We start from the raw sequence: 23606 nt of genomic DNA on the forward strand, positions 1-23606 counted from the left end.
AAGAAAATAAACACAAGATCAAAATTAAGTACAAATTAACTAAGTAAAACAAATTAGTAAATTGATTTGGTCCTTTGCTTCTACAATAATAATTATATATAAGCGACACCATCTCTATCAACCTCTGAGGGCCGGGCCCGCATACTTTTACCGTTTATTTGTCTCATACAAAATCAGGTATACATACACCAGGATTCCTGTACACCACCTTTCGACTGATGAATGGCATTCTTCTCTGCGGTGGTCTTACGTGGGGTCTGGTATTATAGGCGCGGGGTCTCGAGGGGGAGAAATACTGGGCCCGTATGTGGGGAGATGGCCCTGTTGCGCCATGTCGCCACGTTGGGGTTGTCCGCTACGTCGTTTTCAGAGACGCAGAACTGTTTTGTGTGTTAGTCGCACTGGTATCGTTTGCGGTCGATTGAAAACAACTGGCGGGCTCATGCCTATTGTCCTGGTGATTATTGGCCGCGAAAGGTCATCCCGTGATTTGTTCTGTCAAGGAAATTTAATAAACTTTTAAAAATCTCTTTTCTCTCTCTATATATTAATCTAACTTGCTCAAAAGTACGTTTTAAATATTAATTGAAACTTATTTTGATAAGAAAATATTTTGAATGTTTGTTCTTAAATATTTAAATCTATGTTTTTCTAGTAGCAAATACAATCAAACGAAAATATAAGAATTATGATAGGAGATTTTTTTTTAATATTACCGATGAAGAGTTAGAGAAACTCACCATGATGTCGAGGTTGTTGGTGTCGGGCGAGGGCGCGGGCGCAGCGGCTCGGCGGCGGACGCGCCCTCAGCCGCGTGTGGGGAGGCGCCCACCGCCATCATGGACGACGCCAGCATCGACGCGAACTTACACTGATTCTTCACCATCGAATACTCTTCAAACACATCCTTATTCACAGATATTTGCTTCTCAAAATACCTAATCACTGAGTTCTCAAATATATCCGCTTTGGTCAACCTCATCATCTGTATAACAGCCCTAGCTATTGCCTCCTCGAAAGGTAAAATACTAATCCTCTCCAAGATGTGCTCAACCACATCTTTGTTCAGAGTCCGGTCGTTATCGACCATGAAATAAGTGAGATTGAGAAACACAGATTTGAATCTAGAAAAGTTTTGGGTGATAGACATGGTCGCCATGAACACGTCACACAACAACGTCCTGCTGCCCTGGTCGGTCGGAATGGGCAGTTTTAGTAGATCTTCACAGATGCTCAGGTCGACGCTATTCAAATGCAACAAAGTGGCTTCGATTGTGTTCACTCTCAAAGCTATATCCATATCGAACTCATTTCGAGCTTTCACAATGAAATCGTAAGCAATCTCCACGAGCATCCTCGTGAGTCCCGCTTAGCGCTCTCCTCGACATAGCACATGCCAAATTTGCGTCTTATATCTGGCCAGTTCCTGATAAGTAAATATTCTTGCATGAGCATCCTTTCATCTAGACAAAAAGCTGAGCTTGAACTTGTTCAGGGGTCGGCACGATATGCCTAAAACGACACAGTCCATATCGACCTTTCTTGCAATTGTTCAATAAATTGTAAAAACATATGTTGTTAAAGACAACACTTCTTGTTTTAGGTACCATTTCGAAATACGAGTTCATTAGCCGCGGCTCCTGCACTATTTCAGGAGGAGTGACTCTAGTGTCTATGTCTGGATTTTCAGTGAAGTCCTGAGAACTTTCTGTGTCACACACACTGTTGCTCTGTTTGAATATGGATGTAGAATCAGCATTTTGTTTTTCGCAAACAGTAGCTTTAGAAGTACTGGTTTCGGGCCCAGCTCTGATTTTTGTTGGACAGTATGAATGCTTTTCTGTGTAGATTGATTCTTCATTGATTGGTTTAGGAACGTATTCTTCCATTTGCCGGATACTGGAAGGCTGGTCTGGCGGGCAGATGGAAGTGTTGACTCTGCATGACTCGAACCCGCTCATGCTCTCCGCGTAAAGCGACAGCGCATCATCGTCGTCATGATGATCATCCGTCATATAGTTGTTAGGCGGATCCTCATCTGAACTGTCGGTGCGCGTTACTTTATTACTAGAGTATGAAACGTATCCCTCACTACTTAACGGCTTATAGACAGCCGGCTTTGGTTTCACAAATGGATCGACTTCTTTATTAGTTTCTACAGTAGGACTGTCTGGGTTAAGATTTTCATCATTATTTACATAGTGTTCAGTGACATTTTCTTCAACGGAGTTTAACCGGGGAACCGAGTTACTAACTGTTTTATTAACCTCTTCACTTGAACTAAGATTTAATAAAGTTTTTTTTAGGTTCTGCAGAGCAAAATAATCTCGAATTCACTATCTAGCCCATGAAAATTTTATCTTTGAATTTAGTGAGATCGTCGCTTATTTCTTCATTTTCTGAGCAGATCCAATTTATCATTTCTTTATCATAGTGTTTCTCTGCTATCAGAAGATTTTCTGCATTCTGTTTGTAATATGAACTTGATCTAGTATCTTCACTTTGATTTTTTGGTGTGTGTACTAGGTGCAGACGAAACACTTAGGCAGAGGGATTTGACTTCTAACAAATCATTGAACTGTTTTGAAGGGTTTAGCTCACTTTCACAGTGTGTGGAGGCAGCGCTACTGCTGCTGTCACTACTTGAAGAGGAAGACGCGTCAGATGAGTCATCTTCAACTATTGTTTCTGGTACATTAGTCTTACCTTGTTTATTTTTGTTTAGTTCAAAATCGATGTTAGTCAATTTAATGACGGGCAGTTTATTGTCAAAACGTACGAAGCTGTTTTGATCTACTGTGATGCAAGTGGTGTTACTTGAACTAGATATATCTTTGGTCCACGAAAAATTTGAGTTACTGCTAATTGAGGTTTTCCGGGAGTCTACTGGTCCCGGGATGTTATCCGCTTCTTTTTGAGGAAGTTTTCGGATGGTGTCAAGTATTGATGGAGACTTGTCACGTTCCACGACATTTTTTTGCTTACCTTTAATTGTTCTTTTTCTGGGTACTGCAGGTTTCCGTTGAATCTGCTTTGGTGGGGCCTCCTTAGTTACTTGAGGAGGCTTAATAGACGGTTTCCGTCCTCTTTTCTTGGGTGGTTCTATAGTAGGATTAGATTCTTTCTCTAGGTCATTGTCGGCGGGAATTGACTTCGGTTCTGTTTTTATTTTAGGTTTATGTTGTAAGTCTAGGCCTGGCTCGAGTTTAGGTGCTTTGGGAGTGTTTTCTGCTGTTGAATCAGCTAATCTTTTTCTTGTTACTAAAACAGAGAGGTAAAGGCTATATTAGTAGATGCATCAATTTGTTTTGGTCCATGTTGATTTTAAACGGGAAAAAGTATATTGTTGCTTCCCATTGGGCAAAGGCAAATAAATGTGAGCAGCTGAAGATAGATCTCGATAGCTTGCAATTGGGGAGGCCTATGTCCAGCAGTGGACAGATATGGGCTGAAGATGATGATGAAATACATGTTTTTTTTATTGTAATTACCTATTCTCCTTGTTGGCTGTGTACTTGCAATAGTTTTCTTTGCAGGAGCTGTTTTTTTTGCAGTTTGCGATTTTGACATAGTTTCTACTGGATTATTAGCTTTGGGACCTGAAACTAAGAAAAAAATTAGATCAGCCTCAACAAGAAATTATCCTAACTCAGGCTAGCTAGTTATTTATATTTATTTGTTAAATATACAATTATAATATGAAGTGCTCCACAAAACCGGTTTATCAGTTGACATATTATTTCAATACATAAATACAATACTTTACATAAATTATGGTGAATTAAATTGGATTCTTCAAAATATAAACATGACTTCAAGTCATACTTAAATTCATTAAAGTAAGGTCTAAATATGCTCTTCATCAGAATTGCATCCGTATGTTATGTTTAAAAACGAAGCACAAATAAAATGCAGTTTTTTGAACTCACCTGTACTAGCATTTTCAATAACAATACGATTTTGAAAAAAATCTGATATCAGTTTCTTTTTTCCCGTTTTTGGAACCAGCTGTGAGTTAGCAACTAAAACAAAATATTTCAATTTGGTTATGTCATAAAGCAACAAGCCGCCAAAACAACTAATCAACGCAAAAATTTGTTCATCTATAGTTATTAAGGTTTTGTCAAATTTGATAAGATTATAACTAATCTTATACAATTTTCAACCTATCAGTCATAATTAGTAAATCAACTTTAGAAAAGTTGGAGTTTAGTTAGCCATGCAAGGTAATTCTTTTATTTTACAGATGTTTGCAGCTTAAGCACAGACTTTACCAGACATTTGCAGGAATATTCATACCCATAACAGTCCAAATAAGTGTATGGGATGCTTCGTAAAACACTCAATTCAACAAGTGTTATAGTGTAAGATGATGATGATGATTGAGATGTAAGATTTACTTATAAATGTATTACCTTCATTTGCTAGTAGCAACTGTGTTTCTTTGTCTACTTTTCGCTGTATCCGTGGCATTGGTACAACTCCTGGAAATATATAAGAAGAAATAAGCACAAAAAAATTACAGTAATCTAAAATGAGGTAATATAGTATTATTTGAATTGTATAGTTACACAGGTCACATTTATTTGGAAGAAGCTAGGAGAATAAGAACACTTTATTGTCGTCACAACATTATATGCTAGAAATAACCTGTAACTGCGTAATATTTTTATTTTTCTCAGACTCTCAAAGAGTTGTTACTCACTTGAAAATGTACAGTAACGAGGGAAAACTTCATATGAATAAAAAAATTATTTTACACTGAGTACTTGTAATAATTATTGACAATTCGACTTAGGAATGTTAATACACCATCCTCTAACCGCATCAAGCTGCCAAAGCTCTCAAGAAAATGATTAGTTCTTAGTATACTGAAACTTGAATCCATTTGATTACTCAGTGTAATTTTACGCGTGTGACAATATAATAAATCTTACCGGCTCTTTTCAGTGGTATGCTAACTTTGATGTTAGCAGGCATGTTTAATTTACGTTTTTCTTTAACCACAGTCCGTTTTGTATTTCTTGCAATCTTTCTTTTTGGTGTCAAATTTTTTACTTCTTTCCTTGGAGACATTTTTGAATTATTTCAAAGTTATTTGGCTTTAACATTCACAAAAAGCCCAGATTTATAAGATACTCTGGGGCAGAAACTCGCTAAATATCTATAAAACATTCATAAAATTAAGCAAAACAATATTTTTCCTCAGTTAGAGAAATATTACAAATACAATAAACAAATACGAATGAATCGTGAAGGTTATCTATATTTTTTTCGAACATACACTTTTCTGATAAAAGTTTTCGTACTGCTTTCAGTGTGGTATAGACAAAAATAATTGTTTTTGATTCTTAGTCGATTTCTAAAGTTAGACCATTCTTTTCTAATCAGGCCTAGGACTTAATTTATCATTATAATGTAAACATTCAATTGAAGTAAAAGTTCAAATAAAAATATTCTTATAGTGATAGGGTTAAATTATACTCCAGAATTCCATATTTGCAGCATAAGCTAAGAATGATAAACTACAGTTACTGGAACGTAACTTAATATTGAATCCAAATAGAGGTCATTCAGGTTATTAATGTCAAGTCAATAAAAAGGACAAAATTGTCGGCTCGATTACATCGCCGGTCACATAGAGGAGAAATATAACATATTTAATCGTACAAAATGCCTGGGAAATACAAAATTGTGATGATTCGTCATGGTGAGAGTGAATGGAACCAGAAAAACCTTTTCTGCGGATGGTACGATGCAAACCTTAGCGAGAAAGGTGAGACCTATGCAAACTTGTTCAAAGTATTTTTTGATCTTCTGATCTTAATATTAATTCTTTTTAAAACTTAATTTTTAGGCTTGCAAGAAGCTGAGGCCGCAGGCAAGGCTTTAAAAGCCGAAGGTTACGAGTTCGACGTCGCCCACACATCAGTTTTGAAACGCGCTCAAATAACACTGAACACAGTTCTTGCACAGCTTGGTAAAACCGATTTACCTGTTGAAAAGACTTGGCGCTTGAATGAGAGACATTATGGTGGCCTCACTGGTCTGAACAAGGCCGAGACAGCTGCCAAGTATGGTGAAGCTCAGGTATAACACAATTTCTTCATATTCGCTGTTATACATATATAGAATTTTAAAAAGTAATTGCTATTTAGCCTTCTTTAGTACTGCTAAAAATAATCAATATGGAACATATGATGACAAAACCATATGTCATATCAAAATATAAATTATCTTTTTTGTGCACTGTACCTACCTGTATATATACAGTCATCTTATCAATTTTTTTGATACTTAGATAGTATTGAAAATAAGTAATGTGAGTAGATTGAAATCTCCTTTATTTTATTAGAATTACAAATGAGGTAGATGACCATGTTTTCTCCGCTACTTTTATAAAACCCTTAAACTTTTCTATATATTTTTTCCTGGTTATTTAACTGTGTATGAAAGTAAAATAAAATAAAAAGTGATGAATATAAACATAACACTCTATAGAGATCCCACTTCTAGAAACAGTATTCTCCCATATAAGGAAGGTTTTTATAATTTATCACCTTGCCTTACTGACGATTGACAATTTCAAATACTTACTTGTTTCACCATTTGTTAGTGGTATCTTAGATTAATAAGATAAAAAATAATCGTCGCCAAAACTAAGTCAAGCCTAGATAAACATGGAAGATAAATTTGAAGATGCATCTTAAAAAAAGAAGTACAACATTTGTTTTGTGTCTCAAATTAATGGTAGAAAACAGGGCACAGACAAGAGGGACAATTTTTTTGTTTCCTGGTTTTTTATCTTTCCTGTTTGAAATTTTAAAATCCTGACCTTATCCATTGTCACTCTTACCTTTAATGTCTTGTAGGTACAAATCTGGCGCCGCAGCTTCGACGTCCCCCCTCCACCAATGGAGAAGGACCACCCCTACTACGACACGATCATGAACGACCCCCGCTACGCCGGCGACCCGAAGCCCGAGGAATTCCCCATGTTCGAGAGCTTGAAGCTCACGATCGAGAGGACCCTGCCCTACTGGAACAATGTTATTGTTCCCCAGGTAAGATATGCAAGATTATTTTTTTTTATTATAGTATGAGTGCAGCTATCGTCATATACTAATGGACATGCCATAAGTGTATTATCTGCAGTAATTTTTTGGTTAGAAAAGGGAGTAAGATAGCCTATGCTTTTGGTCTACACCTTCCCGTCTTAACTACGGTACTTTTTTGAGAGCGATAAAGATAGATCAAAACTTCATTTCCTCCCTTTCTTTCGGAGTTAGTCGCCTTCTGACATGTGTCAGCGGCAGTAAACAATAATCTTCAACGTCGCACATCTGTACAGAACAGTACTTGTTACACTACACTTTTAAACGTATAATCAAATAATATTGGCAGCAGTGGTCAATCTTACGTAATTATAGATAAGTGACCAAATATACCAGCTATAATGGCTTGAGGTAACACGTATCCCTCAGTTTAACACCTTTGGTATGATTTGATTGCTTATTGAATAGTATAACTTAAAAATGTATGGAAAGGTAACACTTCATAATTATAAAAAAAAAATATTAGTCAAATGGGACAAATAGAGACAAACATCGTAATGCTTTTAAGATATTGCCTTACAAAAATCGTCTCTATTGTATCTGCCAGTCGTATGTTATATATCGATGTTATGTATCGATGTTCCTCGAAACTGAAACATCCGTATAGTTTTTTGTTTGATGAGGCATACCTCTTGGACACCCACCTCCTCGGGTCAAGAAGCGGGTCGACTCTTATGATTAAAACCTAAACCATACCTAATATTCTCGCGTCATCTAGTACACCTGCATCAAACGTTTGTAATAAATAACAATGCTGATTGATGTACTTTATAAATTAGCTTATTTAATAGTGACGAGGCGGTTTCTATTTAAACTGACGCGAATAGAATATTATTAATCGTTTTTCTTAATGATAAGAAGAGGATCTTTAATACGCTGACTAAGCAAAGGTGATGTCATCCCGATAAAAAAGATCTGAAACGAAATTGGGCCAGACTTGACGACAGAGCTTTTTTTTATTATAGGCTTTAGCCACCAAAGATAGCTGATAGTCTTATGCAATAACACGATACTGTTAAGACTCTTTTTAATAGTATATAAGAGACTGAAGTATGCAGGTGAGTATGCCATATTCAGCGGTTTCTTTGATCTAATACTTGTAACTGTCATTAAATGTCACATATGTGTATACTAATATTATATAATAGTTCCCACGTTAAGATTTTTGATGGCATTTTAAATATAAAGTCTGATAAAACAATTTTCCAATTTTGGTACTTGACTTGAAACCGATTTGGGATAATTTAGTACAGTTTTCAACAATAAAACAACGTAGTTAATTTTATCATGTTTTATTTTTGACACTTAATAATTACTTACAATATTTCCAGTACGTTTTTTAGATAAATATTACAGTAGTCTTATTGTATCACTATGCCGTGTACAACGGTAATATACATTATCTTAACTGCCTGTAATAGCCGCTGATAAATGTGTATACTTTTGTGTAATGAGTATCGTGAGACATGATAACCATAATAATAGACTGACTACTTGCGCGACGAAACAGCAGGGGCCCTCGTGATGGGTAGAGACGGAGTTCTTATTGGACCATAACTATAGCTCTCAGTTAGAACTGGGGGCATGTCAATAAGTCTTCAAATTGCAGTTGTGGAACTTTGACAGCGCACTAAACACCGTGACGTAATCATTATACTTTAAAATGTGGATTTCGATATTAAGGGGCCCGCCAATATCGAAATTAGACGGGTATCTCCGAAATCTATATATGATTTAATGATATTATTATGATACGCTAGGCTACCGCGCCGGAGATCTTGTCTACCATTGTCTTTCTCTTTTGTTCGGCTGGACTACAAAACGTCAGTTTGCATAAAGGACCCTAACTGGTCTCTAGCGTTCCTTGTATAAGCCTGCTATCGTACGTTGTGACGTGTAAGGAAGTTACATAATACATTATGTGACGTTTGGTTGATTAGTTATAATAATGTATACATTTTACAGATCAAAGCCGGCAAGAGGATTCTCATCGCGGCCCACGGCAACAGTCTTAGGGGCATCGTTAAGCATTTAGATGGTATGTATAATGTAATTAATTCTATTATTTTACCATAGAGGTTACACATGAGTAATATTGTTATGTATCCATTAGTTTTCTTGAATATATGAAAACTAGCCTACTGCTAAAGATACACCTGAGTTGATACTTTAAAAGTTTCTCTAACATCTATTGACATCCAAAATCAAAGATTCAGTCTTAAAATGCTATCTAAAATCTAAAACAAAAATCCACACATAGTATTGAAAATGTTTGGCCTGTTGTAGAAACAAGTTTTATACATAATAGGTGTCCCAGAAATCGTAACAGTTATCTGAAAAATGTAATAAGCATCCGAAAATTTCTCAAAAAATGGGATAATGCGTTTTCGCCATAATGATATCGAGACACACTGTTTGAGAAAGTTTGAAATTAGTGTTGTGCAACTGACATGAATGTTCTTTTGTAGATTTCTTGTTGTACGGTCGTAAAGCTACGTCTTTATTTCAGGTCTGAGCGAGGCAGCCATTATGGAGCTGAACCTCCCGACCGGCATTCCTTTCGTCTACGAGTTAGATGAGGACCTGAAGCCCGTCGACTCCATGGTCTTCCTCGGCGATGAGGAAACCGTCAAGAAGGCCATGGAAGCCGTAGCCAACCAGGGCAAGGCCAAGTAAAAGTAAAGAACGCAATAATTTATTATGTAGCCCTATTGTTATTATTTAAGTTAAAAAAGAATGTGTTATGTATAAAGATTGAAATGCAGCGGAATCTCTACGGAATGTATATAATATATTTATTCAAAATTTGCTGAATTCGTAACGTTGTTTTTATTGGGTGTATGCCAGACATACCGTCATGTTGTTTCGTAGGAGATTATTAATGTAGAGTTCTTGTGAATCAATAAAAATATATTTAAACCTAGTTTTCTTTTTATTCCGGTAAACTTTCTTTTAAATCAGTCATTACGGCATCCATGTTTACGTCTTTAGAGCTTTTCTTGTCATCGCTCTTTGTAAATTTCCGCCCAGTGTATTTAGCAAAGGTCTTTAATTTGCTATTATTGAATAGAAATTTGCTTTTACCTTCGCTAGTACTCGCTGGGTCTAGGTCCATGGCGGCCTCATCAGTCGATTTGTTCGCTTTTGACTTTTTCTTAGTTTTGCCTTTCGGTTTCGTTTCGAACCTAAATTCTTTTGGCAATTTATGTTCTTTAACACAGTGCTGGTTTCTTTCTTCGCCAGTATTGAATTTTAGTTTGCATTCTTCGATGTAGCAGCAATACTGTTAAAAACAAAACAAGTTAATCAAAGTTTTACGGAAATAATCATTACGTGAAGAACTCTACTCACCGAAGGCTTCCTTTCCGCTAAAACAGCAAAAAACGAATCGTGAGTTTCCTGTATATGCAGGTCTAGGAAATGCGGCGAAGGTAAAACCTTTTTGCACTCGGCGCAAGAGTATCTATGGCACGAATTGTAATGGTTTTCAAACTCCAGTAGAGATTCGGAGGTATAAGTACACCCTGGAATGTTACATATTGACTGTATCCTGAAACAAAACATTCATTTGGTAAGTAATAAAATTATTACGTAATTGTTGATAGTGAGTTAAGATTAGAGTAATAAAACTTGATAGTTACACTTCATAGATCGATGCTCTGTTGAGCGTTAGGTATATATTGTTCGAGGTCGTTCAATAATACAACAAAAAGTAATTAATATTATACTTTTACTAGAGACGGACTGGCATTAACATTTCATTGGAAAGCTAGTCTGAAAGAGGCTTTAACTACTTCACCGGACTATGACATGGTGTTGTTACGAGTATTATATCGTAATTATTTATTTTATAACAGTTTTTTAGCGTATTTATCGAGATAGCCCGACTAGTTTAGTATCAGCTGACACGGCGGCAGGGTCGCAAGTCGCGTCGATTTTCGGGTCTTACTCATGGCTATATTAATACGTTATAGTTTGTAATAGTAGTGGTTTCCATAGTCTTTGCTGGTTCGTAAAAAAACCATCGAAAATGGCTAAAAATCTTTCTATTTATTATTATATTCTACTATATTTACTTCAAAGTAGTAAAATTCCCTGATAAATAGATGAAAATATTGAAAATTCTCGATTGCACAATGATATCATAAAAATCCCAATTCGCAATAACTTCTGAAATAGTCCTAATTAAAGATATCATATCATATAAATCGATTGATGACTTAATATAATGATGTAATTCGTTTACTTAGAGATTGTAGGTACGTTTTTGGTATAAGCTCTTAGTGGGCGCGTTTGTTGATTATGAAAACACACCCTCTATCAACAAAAGTTCATACGAATCATATTAACAACGAAAAATCTACCACGGAAAATAAGCAAACATTATCTTAAATGAATAAAAATATTACGGAACACCGCAAGTGTACAAAGTTTAAGCAATACCACCAAACTTAAACGTAGTAGAAAAACAGTTGCTGTGTTGCTATCCAATGAACCGTTCGATTTTGCTTGTGTTCCAAACGGAAAATCATATCAGATCTCTACAATTAAATACAAATAATACACTGCACAATTCTTGACCTTAGTCACGCCCAAGTCGCTATATCAACTCTGCAACCGAGGGCTCTCAACAAAACCTCAATCATAGAAGCTCTGCTCTCATTAATCGTCACGTGACGTCATATAGTCATACAGCCTATTTCAATCGTCGGTAAGCATCTTTACAGTAGATAGTGAAATATTTCTTAAATCAGTATTCATTAATACAAGCTAAAATAACAAATCTATCCTTCTTTCAATATCAGTGTAGGTATTAATAGCGGTGATATTAACATTACAACATTGCCTATAATAAAACATGATAAGCAAAAAAACTGAACTGTTATTATTACTCAGCATTATTTGAATACCTATTTGTACCTATAAAGTTGTCAAGGACATAGTTATTAAAGTTCATAGGTCATCTCAGAAATGTTCACTTTAATTAGAACTTTTTTTAAACTTTCGCAGTAAGGATTTGAATCCTTGTGTCGTAGGGGGTTTCACGAACTTTCATGTCACATGCACGAAGACACCCAGACTCGGGACAAGCATTGGCGGATCAAATAAATATTTTTCTTACACAGGGATCGAACCCATGACAAATACGCGCAGTAGCTTTGTAACCTTGTAAGCTACAATATGATGTAGTGCGCTGTTTAGCTTGTACAACGCGGACGGTAACACAATTTAAAAGTTCCCGAATTAATTAAAAATGATATCCCCATAAAATATCAGTTTAGTAGTCCAATGAATTGTTTCGTTCAGGTGAAGAAAAACCTGCCTGGACGCCTGCTAAGGTCAAGGTCTTTGACCAGCAACGTTTATTTAGCCAAAGAGACTATACGATTTTCAAATAGATGTCCCCCCAATGACGTGAACAGACGGAAATAATCGTTTATATCCGCAATAGCACGGCAGTAAAGTGGTCCTGTTCGTTAATAAAAATAAGGTACATCCTACAGCCTAACAATGAGCCTTTTTAGAGTGGAATAAGAGGCCAACTACCCTCTCATAATGATATATCTGCAGTTGTGGAAACACGACAGCGTTATACGACGTGGAACAACGTCTCTCTTTCACAATACTACATTAAGAAGTTGTAGCTCCCAGTTCTTGAAGGTTTTACGTAGCTATAGTTTAACACTTACACTTCATGACAATAGTTTTCCTCATCGAAGTCGTATACGCCGAGCCTGGGCGGCGGTTTGTCATTCACAAACAATATATCATCGAGCTTCCGACGACCAACGCCGTATGACTTAAGTTTGTCTACAAAATAATCAACATCTTCCATCCTGAAAGCTTCCTGAAAGTTAAAAGACAATTTATAAACTTTTTAGTAGTGGCAAATATTGGGTAGGAAAACTAAGTCTATTTCTAATGCCCAGTGCCCATTCCAGGCAAGCTTAAACAGCATATTACTGGTTTGTCAACTGTTAGTATAAAAGGAAGAAAAAATAGCCTTGCAAAGTAATAGACAAAAAAGCTCGTACAAATCAAATGCGTACGTTACGTATTCACAGTGAGCGCGAACCGACATAAAAAAGAAATCTGGAAATTCTCTCATCAAATGAGTTTATAGCGAAACATAAACATCGTGTTCTCCGTTCATTTATATGCTGTAAAGCATTCTTCGATCGACATTAGCACGACTTTATCGTTATCAAGTACAGAACGTTACTGTTCGGGCTTTGATAACAATCATGTTTCATACGACGATAAGCTACCAAGGATGCTCAGTCATCATCACAAGTGCTTGTAGCGACGATCGACGTTGTCTGGTTATATAGTCTGTGGTTATATTGTGATGCGCACGTCTGTATATGAACTAGTGATTTTATTTCTTATGCTATACGTAATTATATTTATTACAAGGCCACGATAATTTACTTGACATTCGTGTAAAGTTTAGTTTACGTTGGGCAAGTATGCAAAGAGGTCTTACAGCATAACTTTTTTTTTAATAATTTGAGTTTAATTACCGGAAGTCAGTGCTTCTGTTTTATTAAAGTTAATAGCTGTGAAAATGGACAATTCGAATCTAAGGCAAAGAAAGGTTAGTAACTCATTCATAATACATTTTCAGTTTGTGGTGCAAAGGTTATGTTATAGTTCAATTTATGATTTATTATTGTATTAAAAGTGGTAAAATTAATGTGTATTTAATCAATTATATCCTTAATTACATTGAAAGTTATTGTGGCATTAAATAAGTCTTACAAACCTATGCTTTATTTTCTTATTAACCAAGTACTTCTGCCGGCGAAAATATGCTATTTAACTAATTTTCTCACTTAAAAGATAACATTGAAACATTCATTTAACTCGCTGATATCACAAGTATTCAAGATAGAGTAACGTCACTTCATCTATTCACTTGTGTAAACAAGAAACAGAACCATTATTAACTGATACGAAACTATTAGGGCATAATATAGCGCCAAAAGCGAGCGAAAGCGCGTTGTTGATTCAATTCTTGCTTTCAAAAACGAATTACCTACTCACATATGGTCTGAACGGCCTTGAGATAAAATTGATACTTAATAGCAGGCATGTGCTGAAACCAGACTAAAGAATAAAACATTTTAGTCGATTTAATTTATAGTGCACTATCGACTAAACATGTATGATCTCTAGTTTGAAGAAAATGCAACAGAATTCATTCAATCTCTTTGGAACGAGAGCACAAAAAACCCATCACTATCTTTAAAAATAAAACGGAAAGTGACAATTGGTCATTTGACAGTGACATATGTACTACTGGGGTAGTACAAATGTACAATCAATCTACATTACTGAAAAAAAATAGTCGGGTGATCCGGACGTTGTGTTTCTTCAAGTAATTTTCGCATAAAATATTTAATAAAATGTCTACATACTGGTTAATGTATTCCAGCTAGAACATTATATTTTATTGAACTGATTCATCGGTTGTGATGTTTATTTTAAGTCAACATGGGAAAGTTCAGCACGTACAGATATTTAGAGGTGCGTATTTTGTCATATAAATAAAAGTGGTAAAATCACGCATTCTAAAACTAAAATGTTGTACTAATTTTGTTTTTTTTAGATGTTGTTTACATCGCTAAAATACATGTGTGTTACATTTCGTGTTAAATTGAATAAGGTGTGTTTGTTTTGCACTTCTAACATTTCAATATTAAAAAAAAATCTGTTAATAATGTCTTATAATTACTAAATTACTACATGTACATGCAATCTAATGGGCTACGTCGAACTAGATAGCCAATAAAGCCGCTCATGTAAGAACTGTTTTTTTTTTTCTAAGAATCTTTCTCTATGGGTTTTTTTCCGGTTGTTTGTGTAGTAAAAAAAATATAGAAAATTTTAATTCAAGAGTATAAAAAAAATATTTTGCCATTTTACATTCATCAGTAGGTATCATAACTATATAGATAGACATGTATTTGATAATTAAACACCAAATATGAAATAATGTAATAATTAAACAGTAAGTGCGTTTTCTATTCAAATCTTGTTAAGCAGCTAGTAATAAAGACAAATAAAAGTAGACTCTGTAAACTTATTACAATTGGCTATTAAATTTTATTGCATATTCAAAGTCCTGATTAAAAATTATGAAACACCCAACTAAGTATTTCTTTCATTATGAAACTGAAAATGGTAATATTGAGAAAATTTCTCTTGATGAATAAACTAACTAAAATTTATTATATTTTCCAGTTAAAAGATGATACCTCAGCTGCACATATCAATGTTAGGAGTAGAACCATAAAGCATCCCAGAAGATTGAAGAAAGTTTTTATTTTCCTCATTGTGTTGGCACTATTTGTCACATACTTTTTGGGTGAGTACTTTTGTTTTTTTTTTTAAATGCCTTTCAATCTTGAATATGTGAAATTCACAAATCATTATTCCAGTTACTGCTAAATAGCTTACAGGTATAATGACTTTTGAATTTCTGTAGATAAGTGTTAAGTTTTATTAAAATAAAATAACAAAAAACACAAGTTAGCATTTTCACCAATATTTGTGAAAATACGAATGGTGTGATGGTCACTGCACTGCACGGAAAAATGCGCACAGGGTCAGGTTTGACAAGTAATATTATAAGTTGTGTTATTATGCTAGTAACACAATTTATAAATATTACCTGTAAATATTCATTATGTTTTTAAATAATATTTAATAAAAAAATATTTATGCTTGTTATGTGATATGTTTTATGTAATTGGTTAAATATTACACATATTTTTTTTTTTTAAGTTTAACAATATTTTATGGAACTATAATTAATTGAATATCTGCATTATTTTATTTAGATTTTTTTCAATAGCTTTCAGAATTTTCGAATGTTGTTATAGCTCAAGTAGTGAGTGTAAAAATAATTATATTTGGAAATCAAAATTGTTAAAAAATAATTTACCTTGGGGAAATTTACTTAAAGCTGATGTGATTTAGGTACACACATTTTCAGATTTCGATTAATTAGTGTTAGTAGATTAGAAAAAACTCATCATCATCGGCCTAGCCTTTTCCCAACTATGTTGGGGTCGGCTTCCAGTCTAACCGGTTTCAGCTGAGTACCAGTGGTTTACAAGGAGCGACTGCCTATCTGACCTCCTCAACCCAGTTACCTAGGCAACTGATTAGAAAAAACTATAATCACCAAAACCCTGGCTAAAGTAGTAGAAGTAAGCAAAGGAATTATCATAACTATTAACAGCTCTTTGTAGATTAAAATAACACATAAAATTGTTGCCATTTGTGTTTGCTTAAACCTTCTAGTCATAGAACCTAAACATACCTGTTACAGCATTGCAGGCATGTAATAGCTATTACATTTTATGTAACAATAAAATATAAATGTGTACGATGCATGTTATATGGGCATAACACGACTGATGCGAGTTCGTGACAAATGTTTACGACACCTGCGTGTATTTGTACAACCTAAAGCCAACATTGGCCCCAATTTTATTCATCTTCAATGCCAAATTCAGCCAACAATGGTCGAAATATTAGTCCAATGTTTGTTCCTAACGCTATTGTTTTATGTTGCTATGGCCGTAAGTTTCAGACATTGCATGCAGACATATTTAAATATTCAAATGCAGTGAAATCGATCGACATAAAGCTACAAATAGTTTGCGGCGAACCATTTGGTTAAACGATGACTTTTTTCAAGGAAATGTTTTATGTATTTTTCAGATTGATAAGAATGAAATCTTGTTTCCATGATGTTTATGAACGCATATTGCGTTTATGTAAGTGTTGTGTTAGTTTGATTAGATAAGAAGGAGTTTCTATTGGTCTATTTATACGGAAAGAATATTTGCGGACTATGGTAGGTGGTTAAAGCTTATATTAAGGATATATCACGAAAATGCCTGGCATAGAATTCTCTTTTTCAATAAAAAGTACCCTATAATTCTTTTCATTACTGAACGCTCAATATCTCGTAACATGTCCTCGTGCCCTGGTCGGTATGTCTAGAATTAAACCTTTCTATTGTGATCGTCGTATGTTTGTTTCTTAGAAGCTGGCTCATTGTGTCAATAATAATAGACCTTGCAGTTTCTGTATGCCTGGTACCTATAAATTATTAAAGGTTCTTGTTAAGGTATTTCAAAATAAATAAATAAAACTATTATGTTTGTACTAGGGATTTTTTATCGGCCCTGTTAAAGTTTATTTGATTAAACGAACTGTTACAATGCCTGATTATCATCATAGATAATATTAACTTCAGCTATCTAAAAAGTTAAATGACGTTTGAACAGATTTCCTGGTTCTGAATAAAATTTTAAATTATTTGCTAACCTCTTGTTAAAAAAACAAACATCGTTCTTAATTGATGATATTCTCAATCACGCGTAATTATCGGTATGGACTGCCAGTTTAAACTGAGTCTTATATAGGAAACCTCTATTAGATTCTATTCTCCAGGATAGATTTTTGAAATTACAATTTGTACCTACCTAAATGAATTTTACTGCAAATTTTTAGAAGATGAAGAAATTTTCGGGTAACGAAGCCTTTCCCTTTACACAAGAAGCCTTACTTCGCCATTTTTATATTTTTGCCAGCGTCAGGGCCCCAGTGCTGGGCAAAGATCTCTTACTTTTGCGTATCCTCTTAATCTTTTGCGATTTCTGGCCACTTGGGTCCCTCATCTTTGAGTAGATCACCACAGTCACCACACCACCTTCGCCGTAATATAAGTATTGATTTATCGAAGTACGTCATTCGCATGTTCTTGCAAGACCGGATAATAGAACAATGCCTGAGAACAATCTCTTGTAACAATAATGCAGCCGTAGTATTAATGTTTGCATTGCGATCGCGATGAACTACAAATAGAGGATATTGTATAGAACTCGAAACATATTGTTTATTTCATAGCAGAGCATTTATAGAATACAAATTATTTAAGAGAAATAATTGAATGAGGTATTGAGGTTTAAACTATTGCCATTGTAGAACCGAGAGGGTCAATAAACCACTACTAAAGGGTGTATTACCACGTCTTTAAGTATCTACCTAATGTCAATGTGGTCGTGGAAGTGTGACAGCGCAGTACAAGGCGTAAAGCGGTATCCCTTTTCCACACGTGCAATTAGAATTTGGATACAGTCAGACCATACTTATACATTACTTTGTCTCATCCACTAATGATGAATCTTAAATGAAACGTCGTTCTTCCTGTTTCAAATCGCGATAAAACTTAAATGCCATATATTCGTTTTTCGCGTGCCACATTTTGGGCAGATGTCGTGTTTGAAATTTTTGAATTATATGCCCAGATCTTTGGTTGGATGGTTTGGTTTGAAAAATCATTCCACGTTCATAGAAAAATAATTCGGCCCACTTTTGATTGCCATCGGAACGATTTGAGTAAGAAGGAAGTTACTTTTGAACGCATTAGTGTGCTCGACTATCTGCTCTAGAAATCAACTGATAAGTAGATAATTAAGGTACTCTAGGATGAATTGAATAAAACTAATTAACGTGTTAAGTGACATGTGATAAAATGTTTTATCAGTTGCCATAATTTCGTTAATGTATTGCAGAAATATAGACACATTACATAATGTATGACGTTTGTTTAGCTACCAATACTATTGTTTCGTATTCCAAATTTCATCCTACTAATACTACATGGATATGTACGCATATTTGTTCCTCTTTCAAGAAAAAAACCACTAAGCGGATTTAGACGAACTTGGTACACAGATAGTTTATAACCAGGATTAACACATAGTAGTAATACTTGGCTGATCACTCGCTAAAGCCTCTTTCATGTTTTTACGCCCTAATCAGTACATCTGTGTAGGCTGGTCATATTTGTCGGATGTCGATTGAGTTTTGGACTAAGGCCACCACACAGTGGATGGTATATGATAAAAAGAGAGCTCGCAGCAGACCGTGGCCATAGACAGACCAGTCCAGGGCCCCAATTATGCTATTTATAACGGCCGATGAATGAATAAAATTTGGCTTAAAATGACAATTTTCGTATTGTCTTAAGCATTTTTCAACACAATAATTGGAAATTCAGTGCAGTACGGTATACTCAAGGTCAATACAATTAAGTTCCATTAATTGTATTGGCAGAATACTTAAAGAGAATAGGAATAATTTCAAATTTAATCTAATTGCCATTCATTCATCGGCCATTGTAAAATAGCAGAATCGGGGCCCTGATCCGTTGCCAACTTATGTCAGACTATTTTGCATGCGTGTTATGTTTTATTACTTTTACGGTTATGTTATTTTCCCATTTTTTATTATATTTATGCCATACCGTGGTAAAACAATTAGAACCGTTCTGGAAATAATTATAATTTAGCGTGAAACGTAATTGAAAATAATTGAATAAAACTTAACTAGTTTTTTATATTTTTGTAAATTTTAAATTCTGTTTGTTTATTTGTATAATCCCAACTTTGAGAACCGTAGAAAGTCGTATTCCACATTTATGATAGTGACTAAATATAATGAAGTATAAAACTTTACTCACGTTTTTGTTGTATGTAGAAACGTATCTAATTATAATTCATTCAACAACTTATCAGATATTTACAAAAGTATGTGGTAGCCCCCATTATTTTAATGTAATTAATTGAATAATTATATTGTTAGTGGGGATTTTCACTAGGTACATGCGATGCAATGGGACACATTGGGCTAAATAAAAAAAGATGCGAGGTGAGACATGATAGAAAGCATTGCAGATTCCACCTATGATAAGAATATTACTTAGACTAAAATTAAGAATAATATTTATTCTAATGCATAGTCCAAAAAGTAAAATATACATTTACAGCGTAAAATTCTTAAAAATAAAAACATAATATATAGCCTATACATAAATCATGTCTAAAACGAGTTTCCTTATCTGTGGTTTTGTGGTTCTTTAATAAAATGGGAAATCCTAAATATATTTTATCGATAGTTTTTTAGAACTACATATTTTTATAATAATCGTTTATAATTATAAAAAAATTGAGGTCTACCGTTAAATTAACTCAATCAACAATATAAATTAAGAAAACAAATATTTTTAGACTTTCTTTTGCTGAAGTGATGAGAAGAGATTATTATAATAGCTTTCGTGAGACGAATTCATAATTATGTAATAAAGTTTTACCCACGCTTGTTAATTATCGATTGCTCGACTAGTTTCACGACGGGGTCGCATGTTAGCTCATGTTAGGAACTTCGGTCGAACCTAGTCCGGCGATCCCGATAATATGTATAAGTAATTGTTTAAAAAATAATTAATTGAGTATTAATTATTGAGAGATTAGTTATCAATGAGGCCGTATACTTAATTTAAATAAAGTAATATATAATTATCTTTCACTTTTACTCACTTATTAATAGTATGGATGCGGAACCAAACTCGAATACATAACTAGTATGTTTCTCAAATCCGTTTTGTTTTAAATCTTAAATCCATATTCATTTGAATATGAACTCTATCATAAGGCATTATAGATTATTATTCGTTGAGGCAGTCTTTCCAACGTAGTTTTCTCGTTCGATCTCAGGTGCTAAGGTTCAGTCGACTTTGTTTCACAGATAGTTACATATCGTCGTATTTCAAGTCAAGAAAAGTGCAAAATGGAAAATGGCATGGTCACATTAGTGCGTACCATTGTTTTCTTGTCAGGTATTTTTATTGTAGTTGTAGTTATGTATAGATTAAGTTTTTATTAAGTGTACTCAGTGTGACATTTAGAATAATTCAGATGATCCTAGTATTAATATATTAGATAATTATTCGAATTCTATAGCTAGTATAATACCTCTTAGTAGTAATAGAGAACATTGATTTGCTTATACTTTGGTCTCATTTCAATTAAAACTGTTTTTGTTGATAGTTGAAAATTATTATCATGTAGCTAGCCATGGCCCACGTGAAAATGTATTGTGAATTAGCCTACTACGAGGAAGTATCTAATTTGAGGTCAAAATATATCGAATGTAGCCCTCTAGTTTCAGAAAAAAAAGTGTGACATATAATATGATCAGTGTATTTGGTGCAATACTTTCCGTCATATGTAGGTTTTTTTTATATCCATTATTGCGTTACCTCATTTTTCCAAAAAGTAAATAAATTATTTTCACTAGGTTATTGCATAACTAAAGGTGGAAATCTACGGCTTAGGTTAAAATGAATATTATCATAATATTTTAAAATATTAGTTATTAATGAGCACTGCATATTAAGCATTTATAATTCTTAGTTAAGTAAGAAAGGGCAGGTTAATAACAAAACAGGTTATGATTATAATATTTCAAATTATTTTATTTTGATCTATGTATAATTTCAATGTCTAATAGGCAGTTTGATCTTTTGAAGAACCGGCAAAAAGAATATGTTATCAATAATATCAGGTTAATATATTCGATTAAATGTCAAATATTTTGTCTATTCAATTCTGTATTGAATGTGACATTTAAATGAAAAACGTTGACCACAATATTATGCTATGAACGTATTATAACATGTATATTACGAATATTGTAACAACATAGACATTGGCTTAAATTATAAAATCGTTTTAAATGTTGACACTTGGCGATATATTTATCAATATTATCAAGTTTAGTTGGTTTTACTAATTAATGAATTGTAGTGTTCGCTATAATGTTCAAGGACATTTTTTTATCATCGTCCATACTATGTCTTCTATGAGCACAATGGCCTAAAATTGATTTAATTTTATGGTAACGATTTAAATAAGAAAGGAAAAAAAACTTGATTACTTGTTTAAATTCTGACCTTTGCACAATCTTGTATAAGACAAAAAAATATATTTGGGGAAAGCATAATTTTGATCATTGAGTCAAGAAAATTTAATTAGGCTTTAGCCTGTTTTTCTGACTCTCCAACTAATAGGTTTTAAACCATGTGCCTAAATAAGCTTACCTATATCTTACAGATATTCAAAGAAAATGTAGTCCATATTAGCGTAAGCATACATATCCGTAGTGCCGACATTGTAATCTGCCATTAGAATAGAATTTGTTGCAAAATGCAAATACTTAGAAATTCTTATTTATATGATTTGAAATAATTCCATAATTAATTCTTGTCTCATTGACTTAATTCGTAATCATAATCGGGATCGCCTGACTAATTTCGGACTCCGAAACTAGAAAATGCAAGCTCGATAGTTATGCGAATGTAAACCCCTTTCAACCGACTTCAGATTAGATGAAGCGATTTCGTTGATCATTTTTTCATATGTATTTTTTTATTTGAAGTCTGTTTTATTTGTCAAAAAAATATTCGTAAAGTATTTAAATGACGTACTAGAACATAACAGTAATTTTATAAACCGTAGGTAAGTTCACTGTAGTTCATCTTATAGTTATAGTAGGTAATAATGTTTAACATATCGATAATACGATCCCTGATACTACTTAGTTTATAAACATGCTAGTCTTGTGACAGACGCGCAGTGTTTTATCAATAAATTACTCAATAACCGGGAACAAGAATTTCTAATACAAACGCGCGTAAATCGACCGCATTGAATCACGTCAATTTTGACAGTTTAATTTTTTAATGATGTTGGCAAAGGCGTTCGGTGCGTTCTTCCGATTGAGCTTGAGGTTTTGTGTTGTAGGGTTGTTCGCGGGGCAGTCACAATGGCTGGACGGCCTCGCCAAGAGCTTGGGCTACGAGAGCGTGTTCCACCACGCGGTCATCATCGACGCCGGCTCATCGGGCTCCAGGGTGCTTGCTTATAAGTTTAGGGTACCTTTTATAGGTGAGTCCTATTTTTTTTGTGATGTCTAAGTAGCATTAAAATGTCCTACATGGTGTTCTTTTGGTTAACTTTATGTTAGTTAAGTATATTTGTAAATGCGGAATGAAACTGCATTGTAATATTAAACTAATGATAGGTGGAAGAAATTACTGGAATAAATGTATGTTATTGTATTTAGAAAAATGGTTTCTTCAGAACTAAAATAATTTATACGAGAAATACAATAGGTACCCAACTACATAAAATACAAATGGTTATTCCCAGTGTGATAAGAGTATCTTATGACGTAACATCTTCATCCGCCCATTCAGCGTACGGAATCTGGCTGTACGAATAATTGAGTATTGCTTACCACTGTGCTCGACATGTCGCGGGTTTGATTCCTGCGAATGGTTTTTTTTTGTGTGATACACAAACGCTCGTTTTGTGTCAAGGTATAGTTGTGAAAGTGATGTCAATATCTTGCCATTCCGTGATACATTGATTAATATCTTAACGTGAGAGACGTATTTTAACGAAAATTAAATTAAGGGAAACACACACACTCGAGAAAAACACAAAACTTGTAACGCAGTAATTAGGCTATTCTTCAAGGAAATATTGAAAACACATAATTTCCATTAGACGTCCACTATTACAATCAGTAGAAGGTTATCTCGCGATGTTTTATTGTATATTA

At 34.2% G+C, this 23606-nt stretch overlaps 3 protein-coding genes and 1 pseudogene across 9 annotated transcripts; 2 read left to right on the forward strand and 2 right to left on the reverse strand.

Moving 5' to 3' along the window:
- Nucleotides 1-781: 781 nt before the first annotated feature.
- LOC113506532 lies at nt 782-5227 on the reverse strand (annotated as a pseudogene).
- Nucleotides 5228-5580: 353 nt separating this feature from the next.
- LOC113506529 (phosphoglycerate mutase 2-like) lies at nt 5581-10038 on the forward strand. Its single transcript, XM_026889364.1, has 5 exons — nt 5581-5776; nt 5858-6090; nt 6873-7064; nt 9081-9153; nt 9625-10038. The coding sequence occupies exons 1-5, from the start codon at nt 5674-5676 to the stop codon at nt 9789-9791; spliced, it is 768 nt and encodes a 255-aa protein (XP_026745165.1). The 5' UTR covers nt 5581-5673; the 3' UTR covers nt 9792-10038.
- Nucleotides 10024-14339, reverse strand: LOC113506530 (protein lethal(2)k10201-like). Of its 3 annotated transcripts, none has more exons than XM_026889368.1 (4): nt 14163-14339; nt 12806-12963; nt 10467-10665; nt 10024-10398 (listed from the first exon to the last, which is right to left on the reverse strand). In XM_026889368.1, exons 2-4 carry the CDS (start codon nt 12949-12951, stop codon nt 10048-10050), a joined length of 696 nt encoding a protein of 231 aa, XP_026745169.1. In that variant the 5' UTR covers nt 12952-12963; nt 14163-14339; the 3' UTR covers nt 10024-10047. The 3 variants fall into 3 exon arrangements, with proteins under 3 accessions (XP_026745169.1, XP_026745166.1, XP_026745167.1); XM_026889365.1 differs by having other exon boundaries at nt 13882-14339; XM_026889366.1 differs by lacking the exon at nt 14163-14339 and adding an exon at nt 13166-13262.
- Nucleotides 13433-23333, forward strand: LOC113506531. Of its 5 annotated transcripts, none has more exons than XM_026889370.1 (4): nt 13433-13713; nt 15363-15486; nt 20727-20792; nt 22784-23333. In XM_026889370.1, exons 1-4 carry the CDS (start codon nt 13684-13686, stop codon nt 22954-22956), a joined length of 393 nt encoding a protein of 130 aa, XP_026745171.1. In that variant the 5' UTR covers nt 13433-13683; the 3' UTR covers nt 22957-23333. The 5 variants fall into 5 exon arrangements, 4 of the variants coding, with proteins under 4 accessions (XP_026745171.1, XP_026745172.1, XP_026745170.1 ...); XM_026889371.1 differs by lacking the exon at nt 13433-13713 and adding an exon at nt 14382-14645 and having other exon boundaries at nt 20727-20817; XM_026889369.1 differs by lacking the exon at nt 13433-13713 and adding an exon at nt 14382-14645.
- Nucleotides 23334-23606: the final 273 nt, after the last annotated feature.

Source organism: Trichoplusia ni, assembly GCF_003590095.1.
Source record: "Trichoplusia ni isolate ovarian cell line Hi5 chromosome 18 unlocalized genomic scaffold, tn1 tig00003462_group17, whole genome shotgun sequence".
Lineage (NCBI taxonomy): Eukaryota > Metazoa > Arthropoda > Insecta > Lepidoptera > Noctuidae > Trichoplusia > Trichoplusia ni.